Source organism: Bubalus kerabau, chromosome 9 (genome assembly GCF_029407905.1).
Source record: "Bubalus kerabau isolate K-KA32 ecotype Philippines breed swamp buffalo chromosome 9, PCC_UOA_SB_1v2, whole genome shotgun sequence".
NCBI classification, from domain to species: Eukaryota; Metazoa; Chordata; class Mammalia; order Artiodactyla; family Bovidae; genus Bubalus; species Bubalus kerabau.
This window is the reverse complement of record NC_073632.1, coordinates 82,948,953-82,970,616: the sequence shown is the minus strand read 5'-3', so window position 1 is coordinate 82,970,616 and position 21,664 is coordinate 82,948,953. Positions and strand designations below refer to the sequence as shown.

Here is a 21,664-nt window from a genome sequence, read left to right as displayed (position 1 = left end):
TCACTGAACACTTTCTATGTGCCGGGCATGGTGCTAGGGCCAAGCCAGAATGAGGTCCTTGCCCTCAGGCCTTGGCCACTGCATCCTGTACTTGACCAGACTTCCCATTTACACCTCCAGTAGCAACTTTCTAAAACTTATTCTTAGAATACATATATTTTCAAGCTCATGCTTTGCTCCACTTTATGTTTCCTTTTGTTTTTTTTTATTTTTGTATCTTGTAAGGTATCCTGTTTTTCTGCAGAAACTGGGAAATACGTAAATTAGACAATATACATATATTTTATTTTTGTTCTGATAACTACAAATGTATTTTTCTCTTTAAACATTCTCAAAAACTTGTTAAAAATTTAATGACAGCTTTGGCATTTGTAACATTTTTAATTTATTCATTTTTTGATTGAAGGACAATTGCTTTACAGAATTTTGTTGTTTTCTGTCAAACCTCAACATGAATCAGCAATGTGAAAGTGAAAGTTGCTCAGTCATGTCCGACTCTTTGCGATACCATGGACTATACAGTTGATGGAATTCTCCAGGCCAGAATACTGGAATGGGTAGCCTTTCCCTCTCCAGGGGATCTTCCCAACCCAGGGATGGAACCTAGCTCTCTCACATTGCAGACGGATTCTTTACCAGCTGAGTCGCAAGGGAATCAGTCATAGGTGTACATATATCCCCTCCTTCCTGAACAAAGTTGTCTATTCTACTACTTTTTCTCTTTCAACCTAATTTTTTATGGATCATCACACCTTAAGGTTTTTCAAGACCTAAGGAGGTAGTGAGGAGGGTTTATGGCATTAATTAGGATATTTCATTATTAGTTATGAATTAACTAAGTATTTCATTACTTAGTTTTAAGGTAATTTCCTGAAACCTTTGTAGGACCTAAGACTTTTTGCCCAGTGACCAGTTTTTCAAAAATCTGATTATAGAGAAATAGGAAGAGAGAAATATAGGGTCATGGGTATAATATCTAAAAATATTTGAATAAAAGCAAAATACATGTAAGCTCTTAACTCTCAGCATCTTTTTTTTTTTTAATAATTTTATTTATTTATTTTTGGCTTGCTGGGTCCTTGTTGCTGTGCAGGCTTTTCTCTAAAGTTGCAGCGAGTAGGGTACTCTCTAGTTGTGTGCACGTTTTTTAATTGTGGTGGCTTCTCTTGTTGCAGAGCACAGGCTCTAGGCATGTGGGCTCAGTAGCTGTAGCTCCCAGGCTCTAGAGCACAGGCTCAAAAGTTGTGGCACATGGACTAGTTGCTCTGCAGCATGTGGGATTTTTCTGGACCAGGGACTGAACCCGAGTCTCCAGCATTGGCAGGCGGATTCTTTACCACCAGGAAAGCTCCCATGTTCTTATGTATGACGGACACCAGTCCTTGAGAGAATCTCATTCATTCTGTGTGTCAAGCACATAGTAGATGCTCAATAAATAATCCCTGAATAAATCTGCAGTTACTAGAGCCCTGTTACTATAACCATAGATGTATCAATATTATATAGTGTTATACATATGTACTGTATTAGAAAAAGTAACCTTGGTAGGGGTGTCATAAAATCATAAATGATCAAGAGATACTGTTTTTGTGATTTTTATCAATAGCAGTCATTATATTTTAAATCAAAGATGACAAATTAAAAGTGAAATATATCACTATCAATATAATCTACAGAGCTCCCATATTTTAATCCATTTTATAATAGGTTATATTTTAATAGATACTATAAGATACACCATATACCATAACTTCAATTAGTCTTAAGATTTTAAGAAATATGGCTTATGTACCAGGCTTTAAATAGTGAACCAAAGTCTTTATCAGCTGCCTCAAAATTGATTCCAAAATGATTTTTTAAAATTTGAAATATGAATAGTATATAAAAACATAAAATCTATAATATCAATAACTTATTTCCTGCTAAGCAGTTCTTCAGTCAGTCTCCTTTGTTTCTGAATGAAGAAGCTTGTCTCAAGCCAGCATGGTAAGACAAACAGGATCATATATCTTTATTGTTTCATCCCAAGCACAGTCAGCCACCTGGAAAACAAAAAGGAAGTGAGAAGAAACAATCCACAAACATTCAAAATTGGGAGAAAAAAGCCTAAGTCACTTGGAGTGTAAGTAGATCATCCACCACTCAACAGATCTTTAAATAGGAGGAACACAGGAACGCGTTTCTGGAAAAAAGTCTACTTTCCCTTTTTAAGATACACTTTGGGGCTTGTTTCCAAGTGACTGAAGTTGCCTGTAAGGGTTTCCCACCAGAGCTACATAATTCCCTACGGGTCCTGAGATAAATGTTGAAAAGGTACATTCCTAAACTGTGAACCAAGACACCATACCGGTTATTATGGGGATAAAAAGGAAGGAAAAGCATAGTGCCTGCCTTCAAAGAATGGCTCATTCAAAACCAAAAGTGGAAAGTGCTCTAATAGACTCTCAGGGAAGCAATTCTTTGACTCTAGCTGGGAAAGTGTCAGAAGATTTCACAAATGCCATTGCATTCACACTGGCCCTCTTTAGGGGCAGATATAGGGTAGACATAGACATTCAAGTCTAAAAAGTCACATAAAAACATGAAGGGAAGACAGTTCAGGGTGCTCAAAAATGTGTGTTAAAAAATTGGTAAGTATAGCAATATCTCAGGGTATAAAATCAATTGTATTTCTGTATACCAACAAGAGAAAATTTTTAAATTGCAAATACAAAATTCACTTAGAATAGCATCAAATAACAAAATACTTAGAAATACATTTAACAAAAGGTATGCAAAATATCCACCCTAAAATGCAGCTGAGAGAAATTAAAGATGGCCCAAATAAATGGAAAACATACCATGTTCATGGGTTCGATATTTATTAAAATGTTAATTTTCCCCCTAAATGATTTATAAAAAATTCATAATCCCAGCAAGCTTTTTAATAAAAACGTAGAAGATGACTTTTAGTTTATGTAGAAAGACAGAGGATCTAGAATAGCCACAAAAATTTTGAAAAAGAACAGAATTGTACTGTTTACACTCCTGGAGTCAAGACTAATCATAAAAGAAAAGCAATCAAGACAGTGCAATACTGGAATAAGGATATACAAACAGATCAAAGGAACAGAACACAGCTCTGGAACAGACCCAACACTTGGACAGCTGCTTTTTAACAAATGTTCCAAAACAACCCAATAGGAAAAGAAAAGTCTCTTCAACTAATGATGCTAGAACTGGATGGCCATATGGAAAACATAAGAATTAAAGCCCAACTCCACACCATAAAACACAAGTTCATTTAAGATGGATGGATCAGAGACTGAAATATAAAAGCTAATGGTATAAAGCTTTTAGAAGAAAACACAGGAGACATATAGTCTCAATCCGAGGGCAAGCAAAGATTTCTTAAACAGGAAGTAATAACCATAAAGATTAGATAATAGACTCAATCAAATAAAACTTTTGATTATCCAAAGACACCACTAAGAAACTGAATAAGCACCCTGGAGAAGGAAATGGCAACCCACTCCAGTATTCATGCCTGGAAAATCCCATGGACCTAGGAGCCTGGTGGGCTACAACCCATGGGGTCGCAAAGAGTTGGACACGACTGAGCGACTTCACTTCACTTTGCCAGCGTTGGACATCTTTTTGGGTGTTAGTTCTAAAAGGTCTTGTTCTGTGGCGGATTCATTTTGATATTTGGCAAAACTAATACAATTATGTAAAGTTTCAAAATAAAATAAAATTAAAAAAAAAAAAAAAAGAAACCGAATAAGCAAAACACAGAGTGGGAGAAAATATTCACAAAACAGACATCTGGCAAAGAATTTGTATCCAGAATATATAAAGAATTACTATAACTCAGTAATAAAGACAACCCAATTAAAAATGAACAATAGACTTTATTAACAGATAAAAAATATATAAATGATCAATAAGCACATAAAAACATTCAATATCATTAGGCATCATGGAAATGCAAATAAAAACCACAATGAGATACCACTACATATGCACAAGAATGGCTAAAATTAAAGATGTGCTGTGCTGTGCTTAGTCATTCAGTCGTGTCTGACTCTTTGTGACCCCATGCATGGACTGTAGCCCGCCATGCTCCTCTGTCCATGTGGATTCTCCAGGCAGGAATACTGGAGTGGGTTGCTATGCCCTCCTCCAGGGGATCTTCCCAACCCAGGGATCAAACCCAGGTCTCCCACACCACAGATGGCTTCTTTACCATCTGAGCCGCCACGGAAGCCCAAGAATACTGGAGTGGATAGCTTATTCCTTCTCCCGACCCAGGAATCAAACTGGGGTCTCCTGCATTGCAGGCAGATTCTTTACCAGCTGAGCTACCAGGGAAGCCCCCAAATTAAAGACAGACAACATCAAATGTTAGGAGGGATGCAGATGAGCTGTCACTCTCAAGTGTGTTATGTGTGTTAAGCTGCTTCAGTTGTGTCTGACCCTTTGCGACCCTATGGACTGTAGCCCGCCAGGCTCCTCTGTCCATGGGATTCTCCAGGCAAGAATACTGGAGTGGGTTGCCATGCCCTCCTCCAGGGGATCTTCCCAACCCAGGGATGGAACCTGTGTCTCTTATGTCTCCTGCATTGGCACACCGGTTGTTCTTTACACTAGCGCCACCTGGAAAGCCTGTGTTGGTATAACCACTGCGGAAAACTGGCTGTTTCTTATAAACACACACCGAGTGATTTCACTCCTAGAGGGGCTTCCAACAGAACTGAAAACATTTTTACAAAACAGTGTATATAAGGATATCCTTAGCAACCTCATTCACAATAGCTCACAACTGGAAACAAGCATAACACATACAAAAGAATGGCTGACAAACTAGTAAATTCAAACAATAGAACGATGCTAAGCAACACAACGGAGGGAACTACTGGTGGTGGAGGGAGCAACATGGATGAATCTCACAGGCAGTAAGTGAGTGAAAGAAGACAGAAACCAAAGAGCACATATAGGAGATGCCATCATGTAAGTTCTAAAACAGGCAAAACTAATCTAAGGCAAAATAAAAATTAAGGAAACGGTTGTTTTGTCTTTTCAACTGGAGGGAGGTATGGGGCCAGGGAGAGTCTGGAAAGGAGAACAAGGAAATTTGAAAGGAAGATGCAATTGTTTTGTATTGAGATGAGATGTAGATTACACAAGTATATCTGTTTGTCAAAAGCCTATATATAAGATTTGTACATTTCAGTGTACAAAAACGACACCTAGAAACAGTAATAATGACAATAATAAAAACTGAATGAAGACATGAGTTGAGGAATAAACAAAACAAGAATGTTGGTAATTGTCAAATCTGGATAATGGAATTGTATTATCCTATTGTTTACTTTCGGAGAAGGCAATGGCACCCCACTCCAGTACTCTTGCCTGGAAAATCCCATGGATGGAGGAGCCTGGAAGGCTGCAGTCCATGGGGTCGCTGAGGGTCGGACACGACTGAGCGACTTCACTTTCACTTTTCACTTTCATGCATTGGAGAAGGAAATGGCAACCCACTCCAGTGTTCTTGCCTGGAGAATCCCGGGGACGGGGTAGCCTGGTGGGCCGCCGTCCATGGGGTCACACAGAGTCGGACACGACTGAAGTGACTTAGCATAGCATAGCATTGTTTACTTTCTATACGTTCGAAAATTTCCAGAAGTAAGAGAAGGAAATGAAAAAAATGTAGACAGTAACATTAAGGATGAAGCAGCAAGAAGGGATTTGACCAAAGTTATTTGAACTATATTTCCGGTCCTTTAATGGTTGCAAAGGCTGAAAGTTACAAAAGGGAACTCAAAGTCTCGGTCAGTCAAATTACCTGGCTGTCACTATAGAATACAGGAACTGCAGATTAATCAGAACTTGAAGTAAAGTGAAAGTTGCTCAGTCGTGTCCAACTCTTTGGAATCCCAACGGACTTTACAGTCCATGGAATTCTCCAGGCCAGAATGCTGGACTGGGTAGCCTTTCCTTTCTCCAGGGGATCTTCCCAACTCAGGGATTGAACATAGGTCTCCTGCATTGCAGGCGGATTCTTTACCAGCTGAGTCACAAGGTAAGCCCAATCAGAAGAGATCAACTCCTTATCATTCACTAACAATATCTCAGCTCATAATTCAAGCTAGAGAAAGCATTAGAGACCTTTTAGTCAAACTTTTTAAATTTAAGCATTAAAAATCAGACTCTTCAAGATTTGGTTGCTACCTACTTCTGTTTCTCAGTGCACCAGACTCACACGCTCAAATCCTGCCATCTTGCTCATGCCTCTATGCTCGTGTGCTCTCACTGATCCCCTCCCCTGAATAACCTTTCTCCCTCCCTTCCTCTCTGGCCCTTATCTTGCTTTGCCTGGAGATGACACCTCTTTGCAGAAGAATCCATTTAAGCATTACCTCCTCTGGGAAGTCATTCACTGTACCTATAATATATCAGCTGTGCTTATTTATTAACAAGTGTTTCCAGCTCTTTGAGGGCATGCACCATGTTGTGCTATAACTTAACAATGATTCAATAAAGTTTAGCTCAAAGAATGAGTTTTATAGATTAAGATTGCAGAGCTTAACTTTTTCTCATATTCACACTACAGCAGCAGAAGTGGAACCAGAACCTAACACTGCTGAGTCTGTTCACTGAAAACCGTGGCCTCACAAAAGGCTGATCAATACTCATTATCTGCCTAATCCTGCAACTGTAAATTTTTATACCTCAAAACACAAAGATTATTACACAAATTTATTTGTCTCATTTATGCATATAGTTTTTCAAGTGCTGGGCCTTTCTGTATGTTGTGTCAACTATTACGGAAAAGAGAATCAGAGAAATGAGACTTAAGCTTCTAATATAACATATCTGTAACTTATGTTTCTGAATCCTTATTTAGCACTCTCAATCCAGCTTCTTATCTACTAAGAACTTTTATATATATATATATATATATATATATATAAAACTAACAAATGTCAAGGACACTGAATCAGCAAATGTTTGTAACTCTAAACACTAAATTAATTGATAATATGAGAAAGAACTAAAATTGCAAGGATACAGAATCATGACTAGATTATGGGCTTCCCAGGTGGCGTGAGTGGTCAAGAATCCACTTCCTAATGCAGGAGATGCATCAGACATGGGTTTGGGCCCTGGGTCGGGAAGATCCTCTAGAGAAGGAAATGGCAACACATTCCAGTATTCTTGCCTAGGAAATCCCATGGACAGAGGGCCTGGTGGACTACAGTCTATGGGGTTGCAAAGAGTTGGACGTGACAAGCATGCACGCACAGCCAGTATTCCTGCCTGGAAAATCCCATGGACAGAGGGGCTGGGGGGCTACAGTCTATGGGGTTGCAAAGAGTTGGACATGACTGAGCATGCACGCACATCCAGTATTCCTGCCTGGAAAATCCCACGGACAAAGGTGCCTGGGGGGCTACAGTCTATGGGGTTGCAAAGAGTTGGACATGACCGAGCATGCAAACACAGCCAGTATTCCTGCCTGGAAAAATCCCATGGACAGAGGGGCCTGGGGGGCTACAGTCCAAGGGGTTGCCAAGAGTAGGACATGACTGAGCACACATGAATAGATTGATTCAAATTAATGCAAACACTCTTTACCCATTAACTAATTAATTAATTAAAAATAATTAACTATTTCATTAAACCCCACCTAGTGCTGGGCTTCTCCAGTGGCTCAGTGGAAAAGAATCCTCCTCCTTGCTAATGAAGGAGACACAAGTTCAATCCCTGGGTCTGGAGGATCCCCTGCAGAGGAAAATGGCAACCTATCCCAGTATTCTTCCCTGGAAAATCCGTGGGACAAAGAAGTCTGGCGGGCTACAGTCCATGGGGTTACAAAAGAGTCAGATACAACTGAGCGACTAAACAACATCGAGTGCTGTGAATTTTAAAAAGCTAACAAGTAAAAATAATAATAATAATAATAATACGGTAAGAAAGAAAAGCACTTTACTAAACTAACAACAAGGCTCCAGATTCTCTAAGAGAGGCAATGTAGAGATGAGACTTCCTGATAAAGAAACGTGACCATGAGGTCACTGTGGGTCTGCAGTGGGGCGCTCATTAATTATCATCACAACTCCAATGGCCTTGAAGGGACTGCTCCCCACGTAGTTCTATAAATTAGGGTAAACAGGGCTTTTTCTTAATGTCCCATGCTACCTATCTAAAGCCAGCCTAAAAGACTTTGCTAAAAATTAGGGTTAACAGAAAGACCAAAAAATAAGTAAGTAAATCAGATGATATGGTAATACTCTTGTTTTACTGGATGAGATCCACCCATTGCAGTAGCTTGTCCAATACAGCAAGGAGTCTTTCCCAGCCCTGGTCCTGCTTCTCCGTGGCAAAGCCATCTTTCCCTCCCATCCCCAGGAATTCACTCCTGAACACATGGACTCCTTCAAGGGCAGATGACTCACGACAGAGAATGAGAAGACAATAACAGGATATCTCCTTTCTCATCTACCGAAGATCCTCTTTCTCCATTTCAGGCTCCTATACGAGGACTCATTTCTTTGCCCATTACCTTGCTGTCAGGAAAAACTGTGAAAGGTTGCAATCAGCAGATAGACTGCTAGGTGTTCTTGCAGTGGAATGCTGGCATTGTTCTAGAGTCTCACAGGATTACTGGAATCTATAGGGGTCTTAATGCCTTCCACTGGCTCTGACTGAATTATTTTACAACTCTAAAGTTATAGAAAACTGACAGTAATCAAATGATTCTCAGCCATTAAAATTGCAAATGAAGGCTGTCCTATAGAGACACAAGCGATGCCTTGTCCTGTCTCCTGAGAGATGATTCTAATCATTAAGTGTTACTGTCCATGGATACTGACTAGTTCTGCATCTATTAGTAAATTCATTCTCACATTCATCAGCTGCCTATATGTGTTTGTTCTTTGGTTCCTTTGAGCTAGCTGTAAAATCCTTCACAAGTTACAAAAGGTCTTTGACACATGTTCATATTATACTTGTATGAGAGCCATGACGGCCATATTGAAAATTATCCTTGAATATGGCCACAGAAAAGCCATTTCATTAAAAGAACAAACATGAAATGGGAATAAGGGGCTAATAATCATCTAGAAAAAGGAGGCTAAGAATAACTGCTAAAATGGGGTATGAAATTGAGCTCTATCTACACATTTTGGCAGCAAAGGTGAAAAAGGCAAACAATAATATAAGATACACAAATACAATGAATTTACCAGTTCATCAGGGGAGATTAAAGTCTTTTTTTCTAGAACTTGACGATAAGAGAAATATATAATAGACCCCTGTTACAAAAAGCAATATAATGCCAAAAGAGTAGATTTAAGAGAGATAAAAAGTCATTCTTCATATAGCTGTTTTAAAAATAAACATCTCAACCCTCAAATAAGACAAAAGCACACTGTTAAACTTTAGTTTCCTAGAGGCATTTCTACTGTGCAGTGGTCTCAAGCTTTGGAGTACATTAGAATAGCTTCCCAGGTAAAGAATCTGCCTGCCAGTGAACGAGATGCAACAGACGTGGGTTCAATCCCTGTGTCAGGAAGATGCCCTGGAGTAGGAAACAGCAACTCACTCCAGTATTCTTCCTGGAAAATCCCATAGACAGAGAAGCCTGGCAGGCTACAGTCCATGGGGTCGCATAGAGTCAGACACAACTGAACGACTGAACTGAAAACCTGTGGATGGGGAACCCATGGTACAGAAGGTTTACTCTATATCACTTAACTGGGCTTTCATCCTGTGCACTAACCTGGAGATCTGAGGAAGTACTTTATATGCAAGAATTTTTGGTTATCAACTAAAAGGAAATTTAGCATTATTGAAAAAAATCTTTCAAAGGAAGATTTCTCTTCCGATCTTGAGGAAAAACAGAGGTTAATTTGCCACTAATAAAATGGAAAATACCTTGTGCCATATTTTTACATTTTTATTTACAATCTAAGTTTCAAATCTGGTAGGCTGATATGTGACGGGAAGACAGTAAGTTGTGAGGAGGACTAAGAAAGAAGACACACTGAATTATCTTTAAAGAAAATCACTAGTCTTACACCTGAAGCATTCTTAACCAAAAGTTTATGTAGCTTCCAGACCTGATTCTCCATGAGTAAGAATCCAGAATTTCTACTTGAACACATTACAAAATTCTATTACTCATTTAAACTATGGTGAATAACAGTATTTTTGTGTTACTTAATTTATTTTAGATTTGTACCCTGGTGAGTTCTAAATGGGTTAGAACAGTTTATAGATAGACCCACAGGGCCAAATAAAGTAAATACAGATTTTAAAATATCTGTTCTAAAGGGAACAAATGGAGCAAAATCTTTCAGGTGTCAAAGCCAATCATACATCTGCATAATAAATTGGGCTCTTTGCTTTACAATAACTATGGAGAAAATGAAAGTATTCTGGGTAATATAGCTTCTGTTTTCTAACAACATTCGCATATGGATGGAAACACTTTTGTACAAGTACACCTAAACAGGATTTTTTTCAGAGTCATTGATTATGTGTCTTGGCAGAATCTGGAAATTATACCCACTATCTTATAATAACCTATAATAGGATATAATCTGCAAAAATACTGAACCACTATGCTATACACCTGAAACTAACACAATGTAAATCAACTAATACATCAGCAACAAAGAAAGAATAAATGAGGAACTAAAAAGTTCTAGCTTAAAGGCAACCACACTGCATTATAAGTCCTCTGATAAAACCCTTAATCTTTTAAGAGAGGCTTTTTCTGACTCCTGACTCCCTTCTAGGGTTTCCGAAGGCTGGCTGCCAAGGCCGACCTTGTTTGACCCTCCCCTCTGAAGGTGAGTGTGCATGTGGACACCATAGCATAGGCTGACCTCCAGGCTCTGCATCTTCTGCCCGAGGATATTCAAGTGGAAAACTATTTCTTACCTTGCAAGCTCCCATTGTTGTACATTTCATCCCTATGTCCTCTAAACTTCCTTTAATCTGAGATCAAAACACCACCCTTTTCAATAAAACTCAGAATGAAAATCATCATTACAGGAAAAATGGTTTGTTAGAATATTTTATATTTGTTTAATGTAAAATTGGAAGAAAAGATTAATCTTTTTCACTATTATTTTTAAAAGCTCCTATCTTCTAGAGTAGTGAAAATAACCAATAAGGTAAGAGCCCATACAAATGTCTGTTTTTTGTTAGTTCAATTTTACTTTGAACAGCACATTTGGTATTTCTAATTTTAAGAGTAAGCACATTAATTAGAAATATGAATTTCTTGATATTATCCCAGCATGTCAATTTCTTTAAAACATGTAAAGAAGCATTCTTGAAAAACAGAATAGAAACTTATTATCTATCAAAAAAGCCTATTAATTTCTGAATTCAGCTACAGCATATACATCATGACATTGTACATGGAATGCTTAAGAGCAACTGTATTAAATATTTTACCATTTTCTATGTGTAAAGTACTGGGCTAAGTTCCACAGTAGACCCAAGGATATTAAAGAAACAAATTCAGTCAATAAGGAGTTGATAATAAAAATTTATCACTGATGGATCAAGTAAGATGTGTTATAAACCATCGTCAATAATAATGATCCTATAAATGCAAATTTTGGAAAACATTATAATAAAAACATCAGACTTTATATACATGTGTAATTTATAAATGATTTATATTCCTAGTTTATCAATGTTCTCCATTTTATTAAAATGTTTACACAAGCCATTGATAAGGTAATTTATTTCAATTGATTTAATATGGGTGTTAATATAACAAAGACATCCTACAGACCAATTAAAAGGTTTACTTTACTGACAAATTTTCCATTTCTTATTTATCATTATACTCTTTCCTCTCAATTTTATGTACAATTGTTTTTGCCCTTGGGAAATTTGTTTAATCTATTATAAATATCTGTATGATAATTATATATCTTTAGCAAAAATGGACAAGAGAAATAAGCAGAGGAATGTAAAGAAAATGAAAGAAATCACAAAGAGTCAACTCTAAATTTTAAAAAGCAGCGCAGACAGTATGTTGCAATGTATTAAACTACAGACTAAAGAAAACACGTCTTATTTACTCAACCAGCTTCCCAAAGGAAGTGACTGCAGAGAAAAATGTAGTTTATTATGTTAATCAGTATGGGGTTTAAGTAAAGGTAAGAAAGTGTATGCAGGTCAGGAAGCAACAGTTAGAACTGGACATGGAACAACAGACTGGTTCCAAATAGGAAAAGGACTACGTCAAGGCTGTATACTGTCACCCTGCTTATTTAACTTATATGCAGAGTGCATCATGAGAAACGCGGGGTTGGAAGAAGCACAAGCTGGAATCAAGATTGCCGGGAGAAATATCAATAACCTCAGATATGCAGATGACACCACCCTTATGGCAGAAAGTGAAGAGGAACTCAAAAGCCTCTTGATGAAAGTGAAAGAGGAGAGTGAAAAAGTTGGCTTAAAGCTCAACATTCAGAAAATGAAGATCATGGCATCCGGTCCCATCACTTCATGGGAAATAGATGGGGAAATAGTGGAAACAGTGTCAAGACTTTATTTTTTTGGGCTCCAAAATCACTGCAGATGGTGACTGCAGCCATGAAATTAAAAGACGCTGACTCCTCGGAAGGAAAGTTATGACCAACCTAGATAGCATATTCAAAAGCAGAGACATTCCTTTGCCAACAAAGGTCCGTCTAGTCAAGGCTATGGTTTTTCCTGTGGTCATGTATGGATGTGAGAGTTGGACTGTGAAGAAGGCTGAGCGCCGAAGAATTGATGCTTTTGAACTGTGGTGTTGGAGAAGACTCTTGAGAGTCCCTTGGACTGCAAGGAGATCCAACCAGTCCATTCTGAAGGAGATCAGCCCTGGGATTTCTTTGGAAGGAATGATGCTAAAGCTGAAACTCCAGTACTTTGGCCACCTCATGCAAAGAGTTGACTCATTGGAAAAGACTCTGATGCTGGGAGGGATTGGGGGCAGGAGGAGAAGGGGACGACAGAGGATGAGATGGCTGGATGGCATCACTGACTCGATGGACATGAGTCTGAGTGAACTCCAGGAGTTGGTGATGGACAGGGAGGCCTGGCGTGCTGCGATTCATGGGGTCACAAAGAGTCAGACACAACTGAGCGACTGAACTGAAGTGAACTGAAGAAATTGTTGACTAGTATACTAAAAAAAGGGTCTTTTCATTCACCCAGTCATTAATTCATTCAACATTTATTCAGTACCTACATATGAGGGAGTTTATGTAACTTCTGGCAAGGGGCTGGCACTCAAATATTTACTGAAGCAAAAAAAGGGAAAGGAGAGAAGACTTTGGCCAGGACTTGGAAAGACAGAGATACTTTGCACAAGCAGAAGTGGAGGACAGAGAGGGAAACAGTGGCAAACACAGGTATAAAATAGGGAAATTACATAGGATAGTGAGAAGTTAAATCAGATAGCAATACAGATTACATTGAATCTTGAAAGTAAGATTAACAGTTCAGACTATTCTGGAGGTAATAGGCTGCCTCTTGAAAGGTTTCTGAGAGGACATGATGAAGAGGACAATTTAACTATGTTGATTTGTAAATTAAAACTAGTACATAACTAGTATGGCAGACAGTTAACGGTCAGAGTCCTTAAAGAGCAGTCACAGGAATGGCTGACCATGTGTTTCAGACGAGAAAGATCTATTAGGAGGCAAATGGAGTATCTTTTATAAGATGAGAAAGATAGCCGAAAGAAAAAAAGAGAGTATTCTGCTGCAAGAACATGATGTGTCTGTTCATTTATTCCAGTCATTTTTTAAGGTCCCTTAGTAAAGGTATATAATTTTCTTTATCTAGAGTCCTGCACATTTAAAAACTTTTATTTTTCTATGTATCATACATACCACATACACAGTTGTTGCCATGTAAAAGTAGTTTTCCTATTTTACTCTTTAACTGATGATTATGCATATCCACATGGCATTCATTTTTTATATATTTTATTGCTTTTTATTGAACTCATTATTTTTAATGGGTTTAAAATTGAGGTTCTTAGATTATAACACTTGACAATTGTATGAAGTACAAAGATAAAATTTTCTACCTTTTAAAATTTTTCTACCTTTTATATTCCATTTTGTTTTCTCCTATTACTAACTGGTGACAATTTTAGAACCATGGTGATTAACTATTATGGTGGCAAATCTCATCTTGTTCTTGCCTTCAGTGGGGCCACTGATATACTTAAGGTCAAGGATTAAGAAAAAATCAGCTGTGCATAATGCAGAGCTCTGCCAATAAGCAGCACTGAGAAATCAATAGAATGATGGAAAGAGCTTAGAGACCGGTTAGGAGATGATTGCAGTCATCCATGGCAGAGATACTAATAAATGTTTATCAAAGGCAGCAGAGCTAGAAGAGTATGGCCCACATTTCAGAAATATTGCTAAGGAAAAATCCATAAGCTTGATGCCCACTGAATTTTAGGGGTGCAAAGAGAAACAAGAAAACTAGGATGGTTTCCCAGGTCTTGAGTCTGGCTCCAAGGTGCAACATTCAGTTCAGTTCAGTCACTCAGTAGTGTCCGACTCTTTGCGACCCCATGAACTACAGCACGCCAGACCTCCCCGTCCATCTCCAACTCCCGGAGTTCACTCAGACTCATGTCCATCGAGTCGGCGATGCCATCCAGCCAATGCAACATTAGGAATATTGAAAGAAAAGTAATGAAACATCTGTTGAGATCACACAGAAAAAGCAATTGGATAAATAGGTCAAGCATCACTGACATATAATTAAAGGCCAGCTTAAAGAAGAAGGTGTGTGAAAGTAAGAGGACTAACACTTGTATATTGGAGAACATCTGCTTTTGGAAGGATGGTAAGGAAGAAACTGGCATAGGAGATGGAGATATTTAGCAAAGAAGTAAGGAACAACTGGTTAGCATGGTTTACATTAAAGCAACAGGAGGGGAAGATTTTTCTTTTATAAAAATTATATAGCTAAAAAAAGAAAAGTCCGAGAAAAGGCTAACTTGGTTTTCAGAAGCTTTTACTGGTGACCTTTTGGGGCTTAACTTCAATTGAATGATGAAAGGCAGACAGGTACAGGGGCTAAAAAGAGAATGTTGACTTTGAGAAGTAAAAGCAACAGTTAAGCTACTAATTCTTGATGTCTAATAATAGAAGAGAAACTAAATTTACTGGTAGGGAGGTAAGACAGTGGGGTCAAGTGAGTTTTGAAAATAGAGAAAAGAACTGACTGGAAATCTACAACAAAAACAAAATCCCACAGTGGATTATTGAGGAAGCAAAGATCTGAATGAAAAAGCCAGTGAGAAAATTAGGAACCTAATGGAAACGGGAAAAAAACAGAGCTGAACATAAATATTTTGAGGTCATAGAACTGAAAGAAGACATTCATTCTTGTCTATTTATACAATAAGGTAGGAGGTAAGGACAAATGTTCAGAGTGTTAATGATGTCTCAGAAGGCTGAGGGAAGATATTGTGGAGAATGGGCTGGAAAATCAAAAAGACTTCAGAGGCAAGTTGAGTAGGACCAAGAGCCTAAACGAAGTTTTTTTTTTGAAAAAGTAATTTGCTGGGTGTTGTCAGCATTTTTCTTGTTTTTTAAGAAGCAATGCACCATAGTCTAGAGAAAGAAAAATGAGAGAGAGTGAACGACTGATTCAGGAAGGGAACCCAGAAACAGCAGAGGCTAAGGTGGCAACAATTTCAGAACCTCTCATTGCAAGGGCTGTTCATGGAGTGCAGGGGCAAGAGAAACAGGATTACAGCAAGATTCTGCAGAGCTGGGCCAGGGGAAGGCTTTGTGGCTGGGGGAAAACAAGCACTTGTTGTAAGTGCTTGTATAATTTTAAGTTAAATGTTACACAATTATGAAAGCCTCGAAGAGGCAACAACAGAGCCTAATGCCTGAGAACACTGGGCGCTTCTGGCACCTGTTCTTTTCAACTCTAAAGCCGGTCTATGACAGAAGCACAAAATACCACCTCAGACTAAAGCTGAACAGGACATGTATATCCCATATACCGACAATGCTAGTTGTCTTCTAAAATCTGATTTTCCAATCTCATACTGAAAATTTTAAAATATTTTATCTACTGTCAACCTTTAAACTTGGTATCTATGATTGCAGGACTAGGGCTCTCAATCAAAACATGAGCTGTATGTCTTAATGATAGCCTAATATTTGTTGGTTTTTTATTATTTTATTTTAACTGAGATAGAACTGACATGTTAACATCAGTTGCAGGTATACAGCATAATGATTATATGTATATCTATCTTATACATATATATATACTTACACACAGAGAACCAAATCTAACCATCTTTCACTGACACCAAATGAAAATACACAAAATTTCTTCTGCTTTATTTTAGGGAAAAATCTTGTTTCCCTGGTGGTTCAGACGGTAAAGAATCTGCCTGCAATCCCATGGACAGAGCCTGGTGGGCTACAGTCCCTGGGGTCGCAAAGAGCTGGACACTTCTGAGCAACTAACACTTTCACTTTCACACTTTATAGTACCTACATGTTCATGGATAGACTAGAAAATTCACTCATTAAAGATTATGATTACCAAGGACTGATATTTTGGAGTCCCAGAAGATAAATGCATACATGTGATAAAATCACAACAATGAAAAACAGGTACACAAAATGACCAGAAGAGTATTTACCTTTGGGAAGGAGAGAGGGGGTGAGATTTGGAAGGAAGCATGACTAGGCTTTTTGAGATGCTGGTAGTGTGTTCCATACTTAACCTAACTGGTTGTTACACAAGTGTAGTTACTTCTTGGTAACTTACTGAATTACATACTTAAAATACGTGTGTTTTCCAATGTACATATTACACTTCAAATAAAAATTCCTGGAAAAAGGCTGAAAAGAAACAAGTTAATACGGTATAATACAGATTCTTTCTAGAGTGGCAAAACCATGGATAATCTTTATCCTTTCTTCTAAATATAACTTCTCAATTTCATCAAAGGAAAAACTATATATTTATTAAACACACAGATGAGGTATCTTGCAATGAACTAGAAATGTCTGCTTTTTAAAAGAGAAATAACTATCCTCCAAATGCATAATGACACATAAACCCATACCCAGCTTATAAATACTAAACTAAATATCAATGAGCAGAATTGATACTGAAGAGACAAAGTCAGGGATTCTAAAAATACGTTAATACAGAAAATTCCTATTATACCAATGGACATATATTACAGGTCTAGAATCATTAGCCTAAAAACAGAAAAAAGGCTTCCAATTTAGAAATAATAAGGGTAAGAGAGAAAAGAGAAAATGCCAGGACTATACAAATCAAGATCAGAGGGAAAAAAATTCAAAGAAAAGTGTTCTGAAGTGAAAGATGAGTTCAGCCTGGTTAACAAGAGGGCATGGAGTATTTCTTAGCAATTATCCTTAAAGAATGACCCCAGACACTTATTTGTCAAGTTTTAAACTTTTAAAGACAAGACCTTACACTCAGTCAGAAAGAAAGGAGGTTATAATACAAGAATGTCTTTGGATCTCATTTTTCAGATCTCTTAAGAAGGGAGACGCTTAAAAGAAAATTATAAATACAAGAAAAATCTCTTTTAAGACAGGGAATATATTAAAGCACGGAAGCCCAAAAGTACGTCAGCAAAGTCTCGTAACTGTTAGAATCAACATAAGAGATGACAGGTTTTTGAAAGAAGATTGAAAGGTACTCTCTAAGAGATGAGAGAAAACTACTTTTTAAGAGAATAAACTATGAACAAAGAGTGAAATTAAATTAACATGCAATCAGTAATCTTGAATACATATATATGAGAATAAAGGATAAATATATGTTAAAAATAACTTAAACTACCAACAAAAGGTTAATGTGGTAGATTTAAAATGGTTACCAATTCTTTGCACCTACTTCCAACAAGAGGTGGAGTCTCTCTGTCACTCTGAATCTGACCTGGCCTTGTAACTTGCTTTGCAACAGAAGGAATGCTGTGTGACTTTGAAGTCTAGTCCTGAAGACACCTTGCTCCAGGAAATCTACAACTGCTAGGTAAAGAAGCCTGGGCTCATCTGGAGGCACCTGGCTCAGAAGAAAACCAGTGCTTACTCTATGTATTTGTGTGACGCCATCTCAGATCACACAGCCCTGGTTAAATCACTAGATGACTGGAGTCACGTAAGTGACCCCAGGTGAGATCACAGAATTAATTGTAAGCAAAGAAAATTGTTGTTTAAACTACTAGGTTGTAAGGAAGTTTGTTATATAGCAAAAGATAACTGAGATAAGATAAGTGAGAGAAAGACAGGGAGGTGAACTAAGAACTTGATGCTTATTTCCCCTAGAAAGGAGTTTAACGTTATTTGGTAAAACTATACATTAATAATATAAATAAAACAAATGCCTGCATTAAAATGTGATGATTTTAGATATGCTCTTTTTAAAAAAAATGTTGGTTTTAAAAAAACTTAGTTTGAAAGTAAAGTTTAAAGTCCAAGACAGAATATAAATAAAGGGAAAAAGATAAATTTACAGGGAGAAGAAAAGTATAAACTAATCACTGAAAATGTTAAATCATATGAAACATCTAGCAATTTATTCTGAATCTTTCCATCTTTACATCTCTAGTCATACCTATGGTTTGTTCTCCCACAATAGCCAGAACGATCTTTATTTTTTTATTTTTTATTTTTTTTACTTTACATAATTGTATTAGTTTTGCCAAATATCAAAATGAATCCACCACAGGTCTTTAAAAACACAAATCCCTGGACAGCCATGTGCAGTAAGAATGAAACCGGACCACTATCTTACACCATAAACAAAAATGAAAATGGATTAAAGATTTGAATGTAAGACCTGAAACTATAAAACTCCTAGAAGAAAACATAGGCAGTAAGCTCCTTGACACTGGTCCTAGTAATAATTTTTTGGCTCTAACTCCAAAAGCAAAGGCAATAAAAGCGGAAAAAAAAAAAAAAATCAAGTGGGACTACATCAGACTAAAGATTTTGCCCAATGAAGGAAATCATCAAAAAAGAAGATAACCTACTGAGTGGGAGACTATGTTTGCAAGCCATATATCTGATAAGAGGTTACTACTCAAAATATGTAAAGAACTTGTATAACTTAGCACCAAAAACAAATAATCTGATTAAAAAATGGGCAGGAGAAGTGAATAGACATTTTCCAAAGAAGCCATACAGATGGCCAACAGGTATAATACATGAAATGGTGCTCAACGTCACTATCTATCAGGGAAATGCAAATCAAAACCACAGTAAGGTATCACCTCACACCTATGAGAACGGCTCTTAACAAAAAGACAAGAAATAGTGTTGGCAAGGATGTGGAGAAAAGTGAACCTCTATATACTGTTGGTGGGAATGCAAATTGGTACAGCCACAATGGGGAAAAAAAATGAAGATTCCTCAAAAAATTAAAAATAGAACTACTATATGATGCAGGAATTACACTTCTCGGTATTTATCTGACGAAAGTGAAAACACCAATTTGACATTTGGCACTCTCCAAGATCTGGCTGAGGAGTTGCCATGCATCATGGATGCACATGTACTGCCTCAGGCCACAGGCTGGGGATTGTAGAGATGGGTCAACAGAAATATACGAGAAGGAAAATATCTAATTTAGGGTCCTTTTTTGGGTATTGTCATGCTTCAATAGGCACATTACAACATTTTTATAAACTGGGATAGCAAACAGGTATGATTATTTTATTAAAAACAGCTTCTATGATAAATGTTTTTCTCAGAAAAGGAACCAGTATACTTAAACCACATTGTATTTACGTTAAGGATCATACCATTTCACTCATCACTATTTCAACTAAGTCATTTTCAAAGCTATTCTAATGCTAATGAGAATATTTTAACGTACATTGAGAATATTTTAAACTCAGAATTATGTCTTGAACTTCTAAAATAAAAAGAAACCCGTGTATTCATTTAAATTTAAGCACACCGTAATGAGAAACAGAATTTGCTCTGTGTTTAACTTCTAAAAGTTCTCATAAATGCATAACTTCTTAGTCATACAGTATAGAATTTCCACATATTTTGTTTCAGTAACAGGATGGTATTTTCACATAGCCTGCATTATTAAAGTATCTTATCACTCAACGTAATCAAGTGTTTCTGATCTGAGTTTACAATTTCCAAAACTGAAACTGCTTTATTAAAAACCTGAAGAATATTTTAAAAAGTCCTCAAGAAAACAAAAAGGGGAAAATATGAAGTTTGGTAACTAAAACAGTAGCCACTCTCCTCTACTTTGTTCCCCATGTGGAGCCTCTATTCTGACCTGGCAGGAGGAGGTGAGGGACACAGTCCTGAGAGGGAAATGGCAGGCCCTTAATCTCGACTGCTCAGCGGGCAGCTGAATCCAGGACCACACAGGCTTGACTTCCATCCGCCTCTGGGGCCAATCCTTCCGCACTCCATTCTTCTCCTGTTACCCTTTCCATTGGCAGAGTCTACAAGTTAGGCACAATAATCTGGGGGAGGTTTCCTTTTCCTCTCAGCAAAGTTAACCCTTCGAGAGGAGAAAAGTATGTCAAGTTTCTGGATACCTCTTCTTCCCTAGTATTTCAAATGCTCAAGTTTACACAGCGAAAAAGGTCAGGTTTCTTAAGTAAATGTACTTTACCTTGCCCTAAAGGCAAGAATTTTGTTCATAAAAGCAATGCATGCCACACATAGAGCTATTTGTAAACTGTATGGGTAGGAAAAAATATGAGGAGATGGATCCATTACCTGAGTAGGACTCTGAAGACTTAAATCTAAACCACAAGTAAATTCTGTATGATGTTCCACTGTTTCAAGAAGAGGGTCAGGCTTTGAAAAGTTCCAGAATCTGTGAATATAAAGAAAAATAAATAATTTAAATATTAAAACTACAAAAAAACTTTACGAAAAAACAGATATTAAACATAGCAAAGATTTTATCAAAACAGGCTCAACCAAACATAAATGCAGAGCCCCACTACTAATCTACATAAAAATCTAATAAAGAAAAAAATGTGTTTTCTAGTGTATATAAAAAGACAAAACCCAAATGGAATTATTAATCAATGCACTTCTGTAGAAGTTTATTGTATTCCCATTAGTGTACTTTATAGGCCAGAAGTAAAATTGTCCAAGGACATTTGATATGAGAGACACTAGGCTTTTTTAGCAATTCTAAAAGCATTCATGGCTGTAAAATAAGGATATTGGATTACATGAACTCTTAACATTTTGTGTTTTTAAATACTACTTCATTTCTCAACAAGTGACATGAACAGATTGTAGGTTTAATTTACATTTCAACAGCAATTCAAAGTCTTTAAAAAGAATCTGTTCTCTTTCTGAAATTATCTTTTTTCTGAGGCAGGGCCTTTCTTACAGATTCCACATCAATGTAATTTCTAGAGGCAAGAAAAACTGAAATATGTTTTCCTCGGCCAAAATTAAATATTCTATTTATCCTCTATAGACTGGAAGTGGTAATATTTATCATAATATATCTCTGATTTCTACTATACAGAGAAGAATTTTGTCCTGTTCTCAATGCACAAAATAGTACTTTATGTCTGAAGCTTTATTTGCTCATCATCTTCATTATTTGACTCTACACACACCACAAAAAG

The 21,664-nt window shown here is 37.2% G+C and overlaps 1 protein-coding gene across 2 annotated transcripts in view; it reads right to left on the bottom strand.

Moving 5' to 3' along the window:
- Nucleotides 1-267: 267 nt before the first annotated feature.
- PEX7 (peroxisomal biogenesis factor 7) overlaps nucleotides 268-21,664 on the bottom strand; it is a 79,297-nt gene continuing 57,900 nt past the window's right edge. Inside the window, exons 9-11 of one of the 2 annotated variants that reach the window (XR_008698354.1) lie at nucleotides 20,790-20,889; nucleotides 20,338-20,568; nucleotides 268-2,042 (exon numbers count right to left, since the gene is read on the bottom strand). Coding sequence is in view for 1 of the 2 variants with exons in the window: in XM_055535731.1 (XP_055391706.1) it covers nucleotides 1,974-2,042; nucleotides 20,790-20,889 (169 nt within the window). In the remaining variant the exon portion in view is untranslated. The remainder of the gene's footprint in view (nucleotides 2,043-20,337; nucleotides 20,569-20,789; nucleotides 20,890-21,664) is intronic. The other variant, XM_055535731.1, reaches the window with a different exon arrangement.